Genomic DNA, 16,677 nt, shown 5'->3' with positions numbered 1-16,677 from the left:
TGAGGGAGCAAATTGGTGTTTGATGGATGGAAAGGAAGTTTAAAATGCTTTGGTCCAAATCAACAGGAAACATCCCCCCAAAAAATTATCTTGCGTGTTTAAACTTTGGAAACTGAAAGAGATGCAGAAATTGTATTGATTGTGGAAGCAGCTGGGAGACAGGCTGAAAACAAGAGATTGTCATGGAAAGAGGAGTGTTGCTTATTGCAACTTTTTAAATCTGCCTCCTCTTCGCTCAATTTCTCGAGACAGCCAAGGTAATTTAAATCGATTCTAACAACAGTTTGGAGAGAGGGGAAATGGATTTTTCTGCTCATCTGTGAGCCAAGGCCAAATCTGAGGACTTCTACAGCGGCGCTGTAACAAAGCACGCTGCTACCAGCCAAGGCTCCTCCTTCACTTGACGTTTTTACCTCGCTGTATTGCTTTTGCTCCATAAAATCTGTCGACAGCTATTTTTTTATGATTTCAGGGTTTTGGTAAGACAATAATGGCCGTGGAGAGGGCGAGGCCCGACCTTCCATCTCACTTGGCATTTCCATGACCGAGAAAAGGAAAACAATGTTTGTGTATGATCCCACAGAGCAGAGCTACCTTGGCGGTTTTTAGAGCTCATGCATAAACATGTGTTCACAGCGCTTACAGGAACTGATATAACAATCAATTGACACACACACACACACACACACACACACACACACAGGCTCATTGTCCTCATCTATCCACCGCTTGGTCGACAGATTCACAGGCAGAAAATTGTAAATATTGAGCAACCCCTTGTCCCTGAAAAATGAAGTACAATAGCCGGAGGCAATTCATCCCACTATTGCTTTTTTATGAACTAATATGTTCATAGTTGCCGCTTCCAAATTACTCAATAAATATCCAATACTTCCTCAGAGACGGCCTTGACCCGGTTGTCTGAAAGAACGCTTTTCACGAGTGGACGCTTTTCCCCCAACACGCTTAAACACTGAAAGCAGCTTCGGTAAAGTGGCAATTACCATCCTGACATCAGAAAGCACATAACAAACCTGCCCTGTTTTGAGAAAGCAAACTGGACAATTACAGAGGCAAATAAAGCCAGCCACCGAGAGCGGGAAAATAAAACTCCCGCGGCATAATAATTCAGCTTAATTAAAGGAGCAGCCCATCCAAAGGGTCATTTACAACAACACCCCCGTGTCTCCCACCTCCGGAGGTATTAGCAGAGTTAAAAGCAGCGGGCTACATGATAGAAGTCGTCAGACTGACCTCCAAAGCTTCTTTCCCCCCTCATCTATATTTATATGAAGGAGCGGCACTAATTTTGCCCAGTAAATCAGTGTGCACATTCTGTTGTGACCTCCAGCTTGACACTGAATTAAACAATATCAGGGCTCAAGAAGCCCGCTTTAACAAGCCTTAAATTCCTCCGTCCAATCCATCAGCGGGGATATTTCTGACACACGGAGGGAAGAGCATGAAATAAGGCAATTATTGAACCCTTCAGCCCATTTTTACGGCTTGGCTGGCTGGCACGATGCAGCACAGAGCCTCAGAGCTCCGAGTTTGTGCTGTGAGATGACTCTCAGCGATAGGGATGCTAAGAATTAATACAGTGAAAAGAAATTTCAGTAGTTAGGCAACATCTTTTTTTTGTTTCTAAATATAGCCTGTCAATAAACATGTCACAAAGACGTGTAGCTATGGCAGCAGTTTCCAAGAGGCCCTTCAGGAGTCCTCCTGACTTTGCCCAAGAAAAAAAAAAGCGCTGTAGAGAAAAGCTTCAGTTTGAGTCACACTTGGTGTTCTTCTGCAGGCAGGACGAGAAAAGTGCTCTCTGCGTGCGTCTTTCCTGGAGGTGGCAGTCGATCCTGTGAGCCCTCTCAGATTGCCTGACAGATAATCCATCACACAGTCAGTGTGTCTGACAGGAAGAGGTCTCAGTCAACTTTCTGTAGCGCTCACACGGGCCCTATGAAGGACAATCACTCTTTTCAAGTCTCTCCTGGGACGACGTACACTTGAATTTCATTAGAAGACTGCAGGTGGATGATTTGAGGAGTTTAAGTGTACGTGTACACTGATGTGCAGACGAAAAGCAAGAAAGAAGGCAGGGTTGTTCAAAAAGAAAATGGCAAAGAAACAAAAAAAGATTTAAATGATATCATGTAGACTATATTTTTGGATACACATGAGGGCGTTTCTAGTGACTTTAGTTTTACAGTTACCATGGAATCTGTAACAAACAGTTTCTGAGCTCTGTCAAAATCCTGATTTATTGAACTACTGAAGAATGGAAAAATAATAAACGTAACATTTATACGTTCTAAACGTAAAATTCTAAACATTTAAGAAAGAAGACCTGAAAATATATGGTAGAAATCTTAAGAAACTAAATATCTTTAGACAACTGACCCTTCAACACAAAGATGAGCTTTGGCCTCTGGATCGCTTAACCCCTTAATCCCTTCTGTGTCATATTTGATACATGAGTTTTTGAGATGTCTACATCTGTGTCATCCTCCTGAAAAGAAAAAGGGAGATCTATTACAAGAATGAAAAAAAAACTGCTTATATTAAAACTTTTCACTATAAATTACATCCAAGTCTCTTTTTCCCTTGTTGGAAAAAAAAAAAAAAAATACTTGCCCATTGAAGAAGCAGCTTGATTTACTTGGAAAAACATTTGCAAAATATGTGCTCATGCAGTCAATAGTGTTAAGAAAACTGCAAACTGCTGAGGATCTGCTCTCCTCACTGACATCACATTTATTCTGGGAGTGTGCTTCCTTCAGAAATACCCGGGAAATTCAGCAGAATTTCTTTTTCCGCCTTACTTTCCACCTTCTGCCAGTTTTTCCTCCATCAGGATACTCCGATATGGGCCGGACAAATTCAACACACTAAAGTGTAGTTTTTAAAACATTTTTTGTTTAATGTCACAAATTGCATTTTCTCATTGTATTTCAGACATCCTGTCAACATCCATTCATGATTATAAAAAAGTACAATTCTTTGTTTTTAATTATTCATTTTCTCGACACCTGTGATGCCTCATTAGCTTTCACTGGACAGGCACAGGATTAGAGCAGATAATGGACGTCTCATAGTAGCACTTTATAAATAAGACATGATGCACAAATTCAGAGTGAGTACGCCATCTACTTCATTTGAAACGCAGACCAGGCTTGGTAACCAACGTGGACGAAGTAAGAAAGTGTTTACAGCTTCCATTCATCTCGGTTTCAGCAAGTACCACTGAATGATATCACAGCTTATGAATGGTGTGCGATAACATGGCAACAACTCAGTGGATGGGATGTGAAGATGGAAAATGTCTTTCCCACTTCATATTTTGCTGAAAAATAAAGACAAGAAAGCTAATGGAATGGACAAAGTGTTGGGTGTCCTTTCAATATGTTAGCCTGAATATGTCAGTGGTTCTTCCTAACTAATGCACATTTTAATGATTAAAGAAACTGCAGCTGATCTGATCTGCAGAGAGGAAACCAGTGTAATGGCAGAATCCTGTAAGTGCTCGTGATCTGGATCTCAGTTGGCATTTAAAGTGAGAAATGCACACAAAGGCTCAAGGTTTTGGAGGTCTGCATGTGGAAGAAAAGGCTGATGGTGCTGTGCTGAGGCTGGAATGAGACGTCCTGCAGGATTCTCTATTTCTTGATGGCTGCCACCGCTTTCTTGGCGGCATCATCCAGGTCATCTGCTGCCAAGATGGGCAGGCCGCTCTCGGTCAGAATCCTTTTAGCCTCGTGGACGTTGGTCCCTGAAAAGGGGCAAAAAAAAGGGAAGAAAAACAGTGTTACAACAGGCGACAACCAACATTACAAAAATGGCTAAACAAGGGTGAACCTGATCTGCCATCTGCACGGATGTTAAAAACCACACTGTGTGAAAGACGAAGAGTTCCTCTGGAGGAATCAATCCACACAGACAGATGGAGTCATGGGTCAATGGTGGCACATGCAACTGCTGATCCGAACGTCGTAGAGTGTGAACAACGGGCAAAAGGGCAATTTGTGTGCGCGCGTGTGTGTGTGTCAGCTCCCCCGGCTGTAGTGAGGTCAGGGGTAGCAGGTGCTGGGTGATACGGTGATGCCTGTGCCCCCAGTAGGCCCACAACCAACCAGAGAGAGAGAAAGAGGAAGACACTCGGAGATACTCTGTGCAACCCCGAGGCTCTACGCACTGAGCTGGCTGCCTCCCAGCACTGCACACCGCTCGGCCAAATGCAAGCCTGACAAGCCTGTCACAACACAGGGCAGGGGGCGCCTCAGCGGACGGAGGGACGCAGGAAGGGGAGTGGATGAGAGCAAGAGAGAGGGAGTGAACGAGGTGGTGGTGCTGGTGGGGCAGCAGAGCAAAAGGTCAAATGAAGCAAAATTGGCCCCTTGCAGCTAAAAACAACAAAAGCCAGCTGTTTATGTGGCATTTACTGATTCGACACATGAAGAACAAAAACTGAATCTGTCTGATGTGCCATCAAAGACTCAGCACGCTGCTGAAACATTTAATTATCTTTTTTTCCCCCCGAACTACTTGCATTTGTTTGTTTTTCTTAATCAGATTTCAGATCTCATTCATTACATTTTGAGTGGACGCACCTCTCTGTGTCCATACTGAACACTTCAACTGACGATCACTCCTGTCTGATCTTTTCTTACTTCAAATTCAAACAAACAACATTTGAAAAAGTCTCTAAAAAAGGTTCTGGAAAAACACTTTATTGTGACTTTACACGTTACGTTTGCTGTATATGGACAAAGGGTGTGTTGAGATTCTCTGTATATTAGTGTCTCCCTGTATTCGCTCGGGTGTTAAACGAGTCGATGTGCGAGTGTTTGTGCATGCTCAGACGCTCACAGGTTGACCTTCGCTCTCGTGGCTGCCGTGTAATTAAGACTGCATGATATGTGAATTCTCCGGAGGCCGGGCCACCCTGATCAATAGACCTTTCATGAGGAATTCTATTACCACTGCCACTTAACGCCTAATATTTCATCTCTTTTGTCCAGCCGTATAATAAGTCATTCCAAACACATTTCTGCAGGCTCGCACTCCAAACAATCAATTCGGCAATGCAATTAATTAGAATAAGAGCAGAAAGAGCTCTTGCTCTGCTGCATAAACAGGGGATCGGATGTCTCAAGTCGTTTTCACATCAAACAGCGGATATTCTCCGTGCGACTGTGTGCGTCTCGATTCGGACACGCAGCGAGAAGAGCGGTGCAGTACTGTATGCTTTACATTCAACAGGCTAATCCGCAAACTTCACTGAGATTGATGGATCTATGCTTGTGTACTGACAGGTTTATCTGTCACAAGATTAAAACAAAGCTGCAGCACAACAAAGTTCAAACGGCACAAGATAAAACTGACGAAAGTGGAAGCAGCCATATGGGCCCCCAGCAAATACATAATGCAGCAGGTATTCTGAAAGACAAATATGCCTATGGAAAGTGTATACAGGAACAAAAAGTAAACATGCATTTTTTTCTCCCCAAGCTGATACATATTCATGACCAGCAGGAGTATTCAGTGTATTATTTAGATTGTGCAGCATCTGTGTGTTACTCAGGACATGTGTGGTGGAAGAATCACACGTCGTGTTGGAGTCGTGCATTTGTGGGAGTCTTTTTCTGCACAAGTATGGGTGAGAGCTGACTGCAGTTCCACTGTGAGCAGTAGGGAGCACTGATAGCTCACGCCAGCAGCATCAGCAAGGGCTGAGCTCAGCTGGATACAGAATTACTAAGGCATGTGTGGAGTATATGTGTGTGAGTGTAGGGTATAACTGGAGAATGGGGATATGTGTGTTCACCTGCAGCCACTAGGTGCTGCCAGAGACCTACTCACAGTCTGGAGAGGGCATCAACGCACACAGTCAGCATGCACAAATAACCAAAGCAAGATGATTGTTTTAAATCTATATGATTAAATATAAGAAATGAACATTAGAGAAGGCAAAAATATAGATTTCTGCAGAAATTCATCACAACACGTATTCTCCAGACCTCGATCATTAGTCCAACTGACCTGTTAATTACTGAGAAATGTCACAGAACACTAACTTGCTAGTCTGAACTTTTTTCTTTATTAACAATCAACTCCTGAAAATTCAATCAAACTTTAATTCACTTTTCAAAAGTGCTCAATCCAATCAAAAACCGACAAAACCCCCCGAATTTAATTAGGTTCAATTCAACTTTATTTATATAGCACCAAATCATAACCACAGTGGCCTCCAGGCGCTTTATAATGTAATTTAAAGAGTAATACAGAGAAAACCCCAACAGCTAGACAACCCCTTAGAGGAAGAAGGTTGTGACAGTGGGAAGGAAAAACTCCCTTTTAACAGGAAGAAACTTCCAGCAGAACCAGGCTCAGGGAGGGGCAGCCATCTGCCATGACTAGGTTGGGCTAAGGGGAGAAAGACCACACCAATGAGTTCGGAGGAGAGCCTGGGATTAATAATAACTAATGACTAAATACAGAGTAGCTTATGAACACTACTTATGAAAGGAGACGAGTGATCATGGGAATCTCCCAGCAGCCTAGGCCTATTGCAGAGTAACTTAAGGAGGATTCAGGGTCACCTGATCCAGTCCTCCCTATATGTTTGATCAAAAGGGAAAGTTTTAAGCCTAAACTTAACACTAGAGGCTGTCTGTCTCCATAACCCAAACTGGGAGCTGATTCCACAGAAGAGAGGCCTGAAAACTGAAGACTCTGCCTCCCATTCTGCTTGTAAATATCCTAGAAACTGCAAATAAACCCGCAGTCTGAGACTAAAGTGCTCTAATGGGGCAAAGTGGTACTGTGAGGTCTTTAATATAAGATGGGACCTGATTATTCTAGACCTTGTACATGAAGAGAAGGATTTTAAATTAGATTCAGCATTTAACAAAGAAAACAACATAAGAGCATTCAGCAGGTGGCAAGCATCACAACACAATATTTTCACATTTATGTGGCAATTAACTAGCGTACCTGTGACTACTGTGAAAAATGACGCCTTAACGTGTGACTTACAGGCCACTAGGCTTCAGTGGGATAATAAGGGTTGGGGCTGTGCCAAAGACTTGTGCTGGAGGAGCTTTCTTGATGCTGCAAATCCTACATTTGTGAGCAGCTTTGTCCTAACAAGCTGTGCTTAGCGTTGCTGTCATCTGAGAGAAGGACACGTTGCCGTAGAGTCACACATACAAAGGAAGTCTGAAGTTGTAAAGGTTCCTTATGTGTCAAGGACACGATAAAGACTGTTTCCTTAGCAGGAGAAGATAAGGGAAACAAAAAGATGTAGAGCTTGATAAATGAACTCTTTCGCCTGCTGTTGGTAAAATCTTTGCCACAACAAAAAATGGAAACCCCTTCACCTTCTCTCACAGTCAAGCCAACCGGTTAATTAATCATGTGGTGACTGAGTGATTGTCAGTGTAAGGCTGTGTGTGTCTGGATATTTCTTTTCCCTTTTAAATATTACAATTGTCATTAATACGTGGCAATTAGACGGGCAGCTTCTGCAAGACTGTCCACTGACAGTTTTTTTCAGGTTTCCTGAGTTGGTGGCTTGTCTGCACTGCTGGTGAGTTATGGTTTGCTTCACACTAGAAAGTGATTAGTTCCCCACGTAATAATCTCCTGGCTGTCAATGAGAGCTTTTGATGTGTCACACTAACATAATTCCCACCATCTGTCAGCTGTCTGAAGATACTGGGGTACGCTGTGAAAGAAGTTCTTAGAGGACTTATTTATTTAAATTAGACACAAGCTCAGTACAAATAAAGCAAATAATTATGTATGTAAACTGTATGTATGTCATTGCAGTTGTCAGGAAATCTCATGGCAAACCAAAAGTTAACATTTTAGTCTGTTTTTGTTTCGTGCCACTGTCCTAACATACATTATAATCTGTATCATTAACTTTTTGTGTTGGGAATCTGCATAAATGTCACAATGCTACAGTCCAGTAACTCACTTAGTAAAAGCAGTTTAAAACAAAGAAGGGCGCTCTGCCTCAAGACCAGCCAGATGAACCACAGGCAGCTGATGTATACACCCTCCCCCCAAAAGAAAACTATTTAACTGACTGCATGTTGTCATACTCACTCAACTCTTAACCCAGCCCCAACCAGACAGTCTACATCAGGGGTCGGCAACCCTGGGCACGCGTGCCACGGTTGGGACGCGAAGGGTTAACTGATAGCACGACCATAGCTGGACTGGCCATTGGGCATACCGGGCATTTGCTCGGGACCCGATGATTTTTTATTTTTTGTAACGGTATAAACAATGAAAGGTGTTGGATTGGCCAGATGTGGCCGGTGTGTAAAAATAACTCAGTTGTTTGGTGGTGGCTATGGCGTAGCTTCCACAGATTCAGTAACATTAGCAAGTGGTGGAGGCCAACAGGTGGATGAGAGAAAGGGGAGGCAGGAGGAGGAGGGACCCGAGGCGGCCGCCGGTCCGAGTGTCAGGTGAACTGAACTTCAGGTATGAAGTTATGACCTGCAGTCTGTCTGGGTCAGATATAAACCAAGTTTAGGTGGAGTTTATTTTCGTTGTGCTGACTTTTTACAGTCAGTTACAATAACTCGTACTGCGTGAGCTAGCATGACGGAGTTTATATACAGCTGGGTGGGTGCTATGATGTTACTGAACTAAAGTGAACTTTATTTTATTCATAAGGTTAGTTATTAGAGTTGCCAACGGCTCCTTAAAAAATGGAATGGTCCCTCATTCAGAGAAAATATTACATGTTTCGTATTGAGCTGAGAGGGGACGCAGTTTGTCCCGTACTTCAGCTAGAATGGGGAAAAAAAGACACAAAGCTGGAGTTATTCTGTGTCTTTGCTGCACAGCTGCCTCTTCTTCTCTCATTCTCTCCCCCTCCCTCTCCTGTTTCTACTTCAATCATGAAACTGATCAATGATCAGCTGATCGGCTTTCCTCTCTTGTTTGTTTATCTTCCACTTTGCGCCAGAAAGAAGAAACCAGCGGATTTCGCGCTAAACAACAGCAGCATGTTTAAGCTTGATCAGCTGTTGTTAGAATTTATTTAATATTAATTTCTAGTATCAGCTGATGTTTGCTGGAGCCACAGCTGTAAAGCTGCTGGTCATGATATCGGTTTGTATATCTGGTGAGAGGGAAACATGAAGATGAAACCAGGAGATGTCCTTACTGAATCATCAGAGCTGAACAGGTGATGGAGAAACAGGTTTACCTTTTAGGTGACATGAATGAGTTGAAGGGAAGTTATGAACTGTTTCTGAGAGACAAATAACACCAGGATCCTTTTCTACATAGCTTACAGCTGGTAACTGTGCAGGGGCGGATCTACCAAAGTTTTGCCAGGGGCCCAGGTAGGGCATTAAGAGGGAAAGGGGGGCACAAGGAAATACTTTACTTTCTTATTCTCATTTAAAATGTCTGGCTGTTATTAAATAATTATCTGAAGCTTACAACCACAGTTTTTATCTGATGTAAAATTTACAGAAATCATGCATATACCAACAAGACTGTACATCACTGTCACAACAGCGTTTGTTTTCATTCAAAGGCTTTATGGCTTTAATACCTGGTGGGCCGGTCTGTAGTCAAAATGCCCGGGCTGATTTTTTGTCCCAGTCCAGCCGTGGACACGACACGCAGTGAATTAATCTGAGAAGATGCATCAAAAAATAAATGGCCACACCAGTGGTGCTCTCAGGTGTTTGGACCAATGTTTTCTTTTCTGATCAAACCAGAAATCTTTAATGAGCAGCTGGATTTGTCTCACATTAACTGGCTGAGTTGATGCCAGTTAATGCGACATCGACGTAGCTGGAATCCACAGCTGTGCGTGTTCATGGAGCTTGCATTTTCACCTGCTGGACATCACTACCTGAGAAGTTTAACTGTCTTCAGAACATTGCAGAGGCCTTATTGACAGTATTTGGCTGTACATATCTGTGTGCGCAGATTTCCTCTCACATTAGTCCTCAGGTAGCCGTCTGAATGCTGGACACTCGAAGACCTGTGTCTCTGAGTGGGAGACCAGAGATCACATTAACATGTGTGTCTCTGTATTAACAGACATGCCACATTGGCTTAGTTTATTTTTCTTATCATTGTTGTGAGGAGACCATAAATAGCATTTGTATTTTCTGTTGTACAGTTCATGTGCTGTTATGGATAAAAAGTGTCTTTTTCTTTTTTTTTGTTTCAAAATATCTGATAACTATTCACTGATAGCTGCCAAAATCTGTAAACAAATATAATTCTATAAAGTGGGTCTATATATTGTGTAACTGTTCATATAGAGCGTTATTAAATTTATTGCTAATGCAATCATATGGCACACTGACTTCTGAGGAAATTTTAAATGGCACTCGCCATTAGAAAGGTTGCCGACCCCTGGTCTACATGATTAAAACAAACATAACACATTACATTTTTTATTCAGTTTTTTGTATTATCTGTTATTTAAGAGCAGCTTACTGCACCACCAGATTTCATGTTTTCATCAGTGCTAACTCTAACAGAGAGTATCTTAGTATCTTAACACTGTTCCCTATTTGCATACTTGTATAATGTGCATGACATTCATTCTCATGATTTAATCAATTCTTGTCAGATTCTTTGTGAGAGGCAAATAGCGAGATTTACACTATGTGAGGGTAAGTTAATAGCTATTTTTAAAAAGCACTACAAAAATGAAAAAATGTGTAATATATGTGAAATCAAAGACAGAACCCCCCCCCCCAAAAATCAACCAGTGTGTGAATGTATATTACTCTATATTTATGTATGTGGATATGCATATAGCTGCAGCAATTAGTTAAGCTATAATGATGCTGTCAGGACTGATGTTGAAATCTCATCCATTGAAACAGGGCCTTCAAATCTTGCTCAAGCAGAACATTCTCCACTCTTTGACAGAGAGTTGGGGGACACCTCAGAACAGGGTTAAATGAATGTAGTCACCTTTTTCTTGGATGCCAAAGGTTTTTTAAGAGGCAGACAAACCTGCAGAGAAACACAGGATGACCATGCGCACACTGTAGCCAAAGAGGGCAGTACAGCACCTCCTTAGGTATCGCTTCCTTTCTATACCTTCAATAACGACAGTGTGTCTGCGTGTTCTCTGCTCAGTTTTCACCAGATGAGTCTAAGTGCTAGCGATGATAATTACAGACTGTTTTAGATCAACTCAATCAGCCCACATCAAACACTTCATGCATACTCTATCAACTAACACAACTCTATCAAGAACTAGACCACATGGCCTCTCTTCCCCACATATGGGAGCACATAATTCTCTGCCAGTGCAATCAACCCTGGCTCTTTAGGGCCTTTCCAATTAAAAGTGTGCCTGTTAATCCATTCTGATCCTGTTGAAGAACGTTGGGCCGTTTTCAATGCCCGGCAGACAGCCTAGCAAGCTGAGCTGATTGATTCAGAGCCAATCCTCTCCACAAGACTGCAGCCCAGGATGTAATGACCCACAACTAAGGCTTGGATTAGGCCTCGGTCAGGGTGACGTGTTTGGACCATCCGGCATCCAACAGAAGTGACTTTCTGGACTGTCTGAGAGTCATATTGAATTATGGCTACTATCAGAAATGTGTGGTGGATAATTAAGGATCCGTGCAGATTGCCAGTCTAGTTTGTTCTGTAGTTGTGTATTCTAAAGAGACAAATGTGCATCTTGAACTTGGGGTGTTTGAACTCCAGTCAACAATATTATTTTTGGTTCAGACGCAAAGTTTTTACAGCCATGGGGTAGATGTACATACCTGCATGACATTTTTATTCGACTTTAGGGGAAAGTAGTGGAAATGACAGTTAAGAGTAAAATTCTCACACTACATCGTGCTCTGAACAACCATGCCCTCACTACTGCACAGCACCTCGACACACAGTTGGCTTCTAGAAACAGCTTACACGCCCTGACCTACAAATAGCAGATGTGTGCAGACATACAGCATGAAATGCTAAGCGCTAACACACACACACTCTCCCCTGCTCTGTGCTCTGGACACACCACTCGGCAGGATCTTGACAATTAAGCTAACCACCAACTGGCCCTATGCCTCTGAGTCACCACTGCCATTCCCCACACACACACACACACTCGGGCAAACACACACAGCTGAGCAGGTTTTATTAGCATATAGAGGTGAAAGGTGAGCCAATCAGTGCCGTCTCTACAGTTATTCTGGCTGCTGCTAATGACAGGTGCAGCAGAATGTGACATCTATGAGAAATGCACTGCTGTTCTTTCTGGGACACTGGGCCACAATGAAGATGGATATGCTCCTGAGAGTACAGCAGCAATAATACAATGGCTCCAAAGTTTAAAACTAGGTGGGGAATGAGTTTCTTTGTACCTTTGAAATTGAAAATATTCATAAAACGATACTGCAAGCTATATTCTCAGTCCATATAAACTCGAACCAGCTGTACCCTGAGCAAAGGAGACTTTAGGTACAGTTCAAGAAAAATAAAACTTACTGACACATATATGTAAAAGCAAGACAAAAGGAACTTGTGTTTACATGATGATGATGTTACTCATGCGCCAGGTCAAGGTGAACAACTGTGACGAGCGACACAGCTGTGAACCTAGTTGCATGTTATAGCGTATTAACCTCCAATCATTAAATGCTCATTAATGTGAAATTCTTTCGCTGGAGGCTAGATGTGCCTAAGAGAAATGATGCAGTCTGTTTGGTTTAACTGGAAGTGCCAACTGCCGATGACTTACTAACAGCGTCAGAGAGGCAAAACAAAAACTTTTGTGCATGTGTTCCAGTGTTGGTGAGTGTCAAGTGCTGTTTTACCTTCCAGCCTGACCACCAGCGGCACTTTGAGCTCCAGCTCTCGGCAAGCTTTGGTGATGCCGTTGGCAATGATGGCACAATTAACAATGCCCCCAAAAATGTTGACCAGGATGGCTTCAACCTGTGAAAGAAGACAATAGACAAAAAAAGAATTAACCCAACAATAAACAGCAAGTGAAATGAAATAAGATAAAGGCAAGTTTCAGCTGTACCATCTTTGTGCAATAGCAAGAAACATCATTTAAACAAACAGCAGAGCATGTCTTGTTGGGAATCCTAGCGGCTTCATTCAGACATGTACTAAATAAGACATTCAATTATATCATTAAATGATAATGTCTTACTTATAAAGACAAAATAGAAATAATCTGGTCCTTAGCTGGTCTTAAAATGAGGTAACTGCAACCTCAGATAACAAAACATGACAAATTACTGCGTGTCAGTATTTCTTTATCAAAAACTGAGCTAAAATGCAAAAGCAGTACATGAAAAACCAAGAATTCCCTTATTGCTTCTATAGGAATAAAGAGAGTAAGTAGCTGCCAGGTCCTGCTAATTAAATGCACTTGATTAACTGATAATTAGTGAGTGTGAGTGCCTCTGAACAAGCAGAAGCTTTGGCAGTTTGCTGGTCCAGAGCAGCAAAGGTGTGTACAATGCTGAGGACAAAGAGATGTCAGCTGTGATCTTACAGACCACTGTTGCTGTTAGGGCTGGGCCATATTATACCGTTCACGGTAATACCGGTATAATGTTAGGCAACGATAGGAAAATGAAATATAGAATATAGATAGAATATGAGTAAAACGCGCATGCGCAGTGCCTTTGTTTTCATACGCACATGAACCAGAATTGGTTTGTAAAAATGGTGCAACTTCAGTGATGTGGAACTGGTTTGGTGTTTGTCCGTCAGATACACGACAAAGCACATTTTTTTGCAGAACATGCAAGCGGCCGTCATTATTGTATTTGTCGGACTAAGATGCTCTTAAATCTGGGAGTAATCTGGGTCCTAAACTCCGTCTTTTTCAGGTCAAACACTGCAGCATCACTGAGAGTTAAAAAATCTCTAAATTCTTTCATCTTTAATAAAATGATCAGCGTTGCTGCTTTACCAGGTGTAACTATGAAGTTTAACTTCCAGGCATCCATGAAAACAAAATGTATTACATTTAATGGAGTTAGAAGTTAGCAGGAAGCTAGCGGAAGTTAGCTCGCTAGTTTCGCTAGTTACCTAAGCATGATATTGCATGTTCTGACTGAGAGATTTCTGAAAAAAATCAAACGTACAGCTCTGCTATCACTTCCAACATAAATGAAGACAGGAAACTAAACAGCAGTGACGTTTGTAGGGTTACTGAAGTTGGGCTAGCTGGTATATAATGATGTGCTACGTGATCGCTAGCGACACAGCTACGTTAGCATAACATAAACAGTGAAGTTGGAGGAGGAACACTACCACTTTTCCACTTATAAAAATTAATGTTAAGGTTCCTGATAGTTAGAGACAAATGCAATCGCATGGCAGGATGCTGTAAACGGACCAAACTTCAGTCAGGAGAACAACTAAGATAATCCATCCACAATACGAGGTTAGTCATTAATATACTGCAACAACATGGGAATAGAGCAGCTGCCAGAGAAATCAACATTTATGAATTAAAGGTACAGAAGTGGAGGAAGCAAGAAGAATGAGTTTAATAAAGTTTGATTTATCTGACTGCTTTGTTTCGCTTAATGTGCCTTATAATCCTGTGCACCTTATGGTCCGAAAAATACTTACTGCACACTGCAGTTTAATGTTGCAAAGCACCTCTTTTTAACTTCAGTGGATATTATACATGGTTATGCTCAGGATATGTCAGCCCATTTCTACTGGAAATGCCTTTTGGTTAAACTTTCAGCAAGGAATTTGCATTTGCACTGTTACATTTTTACAAAGCTTTAATGTACATAAAAACCAGCTTCTTGTTTAAGTGAAAATAAATGGAAGGTTGTCTTTTTGCGCTAGTAATGTTGTGGAGTTGTATTTTGTCTCGCATCAATTATATCGTCGGTTATATCATTATCACAAATTTTCAAATATATATCGTGATAAATATTTTTGGCCATATCGCCCTGCTCTAGTTGCTGTCCATCAATGGGTTATCAAGGGTTATACAGCCATTTGCGAAAAATTTTTAGTCCATCATTCCACACTGAGAAAGATTATTCACAAGTGGAAAACGATCAAGACAGCAGCCAGTCTTTCCAGGAGTGGATGTCCCAGCAAATTCACTGCAAGATCAGGCTGTGCAGCGATCAGAGAAAGTGCAACAAAACCTAAGACCGACATCTCAGACTCTACGAGCTGTTAAATGTTAAAGTTCACGACAGTACAATTAGAAAAAGCCTCTTCTCACAAAGCACAAATTTTGGAACAATGAACCTCATTGAAACAATGTGTATGCACAAGTTTATGCACGAACTATGCATACAGACATTTCAATGACAAAGGTCTGGCTGTCTTTGAAACTAAACAAGTTTTTTTCAAAGCTGAATAAAAATACTGTTAGTGCTGAAATTACTACTTTTACTAATACTAAGCCTGTTGGTTTAACATGACTGTGTTTCACTAACAGATGCACGGTGTAAAGAACACATAAGCTGGTGTGCACATTTCATGAATCTGAAAATAATTTTGCATATGGACTTTTTTGTGCAAGGTAAGAATGTCCATGCAAACACTATTGAAAGAGACTCTAATGTCCTTTGGATTGTTTGGTGAAACCCAAACATAGCGTATAAGCACAAACACCTCATACCAACTCATAACTGTAAATGAGAGTAGGAACACAGATTCTGCACAAAGACGTAAACACAAAGCTCGGACCCGCCGACGCATCAGAATCAGTGAGATGTCGCCTTTCTCACCCGACGGCACAGACACGGTCGGGGCTGAAAGCTGACAGCTCGCTGATTCTGATCTGTCGGCGGGTCCGCGCTTTGTGTTTACGCCCTTTTTGCGCTGATTCTAAAGATGTTAGTTTGATCTCTCCAAACATTATTGACCAAACCAGCAGCAAAAGAAGATCCAAACTACGCTTCACAAAAACATCGTCATGAATTCACTCTGACTTTTGCTGTTTTGCTTCCACCACACTTCATGCACAGCTCTCTCTCTCTCTCTCGCTTTCTTTGTATACTTCAAGAACAGTTTCCCATCTAAAAATCTGTTTTCTGCATTATTCGCTTGCTTGTTACGCACAAGTCTACCGTTCTTACAGCGCTGTCGGCCGACGTTTTTTTCCCTTTTACTTACGACCGAAAAGAAAGACTAATTTCTGCCGTTCAATACTGAACAAATGTAAACTTTTAAAAATTATGCAAAATGCAAAACGCTTAGCTGTGTCTCTAATAAAACCGCTGTAACTTCAGAGGTAATGTTCATATGTTGATTAATGGTTTTCTTTCGTTTTTGATGTACTGCAGAATATTTTTATAAAATCCCAGGCCAGGAAAATCACCTTCATATTTTTGTGTTTTATCTTCAGCTACTTTGACACAAAGGCATCTGCTGTGATGCTTACACCTTTGATAAAGTCTTGCGAGTGTCAGCTTCCTTTTTATAGATACAAAAATATGTAAATGTACTGATCTGAATTATAATATTTCTCACTGTCTGAGGCAAAATTTCCCAATTTCAAATCGAATCGAATTGAATAGAATCGTGGATCGAATCGATTCGGAACCTTGTGAATTGGAATCGAATCGATTCTAGAAATCAGTGACGATACCCAGCCCTAGTCATAACAACGGTGATGGTTTGGGTTTGATTCACAGCCACAGGGCCTGGGAACCTTGCAGC

General features: G+C 41.7%; 1 protein-coding gene across 1 annotated transcript in view; it reads right to left on the bottom strand.

Moving 5' to 3' along the window:
- Positions 1-2,906: 2,906 nt before the first annotated feature.
- suclg2 (succinate-CoA ligase GDP-forming subunit beta) overlaps positions 2,907-16,677 on the bottom strand; it is a 108,813-nt gene continuing 95,042 nt past the window's right edge. The window contains exons 10-11 of the mRNA XM_080890872.1: positions 12,831-12,951; positions 2,907-3,769 (exon numbers count right to left, since the gene is read on the bottom strand). Of these exons, the coding sequence (XP_080746998.1) occupies positions 3,657-3,769; positions 12,831-12,951 (234 nt within the window). The 3' untranslated portion in view covers positions 2,907-3,656. The remainder of the gene's footprint in view (positions 3,770-12,830; positions 12,952-16,677) is intronic.

This window comes from Rhamphochromis sp. 'chilingali', assembly GCF_963969265.1.
Source record: "Rhamphochromis sp. 'chilingali' genome assembly, chromosome: 9".
Taxonomy (NCBI): Eukaryota; Metazoa; Chordata; class Actinopteri; order Cichliformes; family Cichlidae; genus Rhamphochromis; species Rhamphochromis sp. 'chilingali'.
Note: the sequence above shows the minus strand (reverse complement) of the source record. Positions and strands in the feature narration are given on the sequence as shown.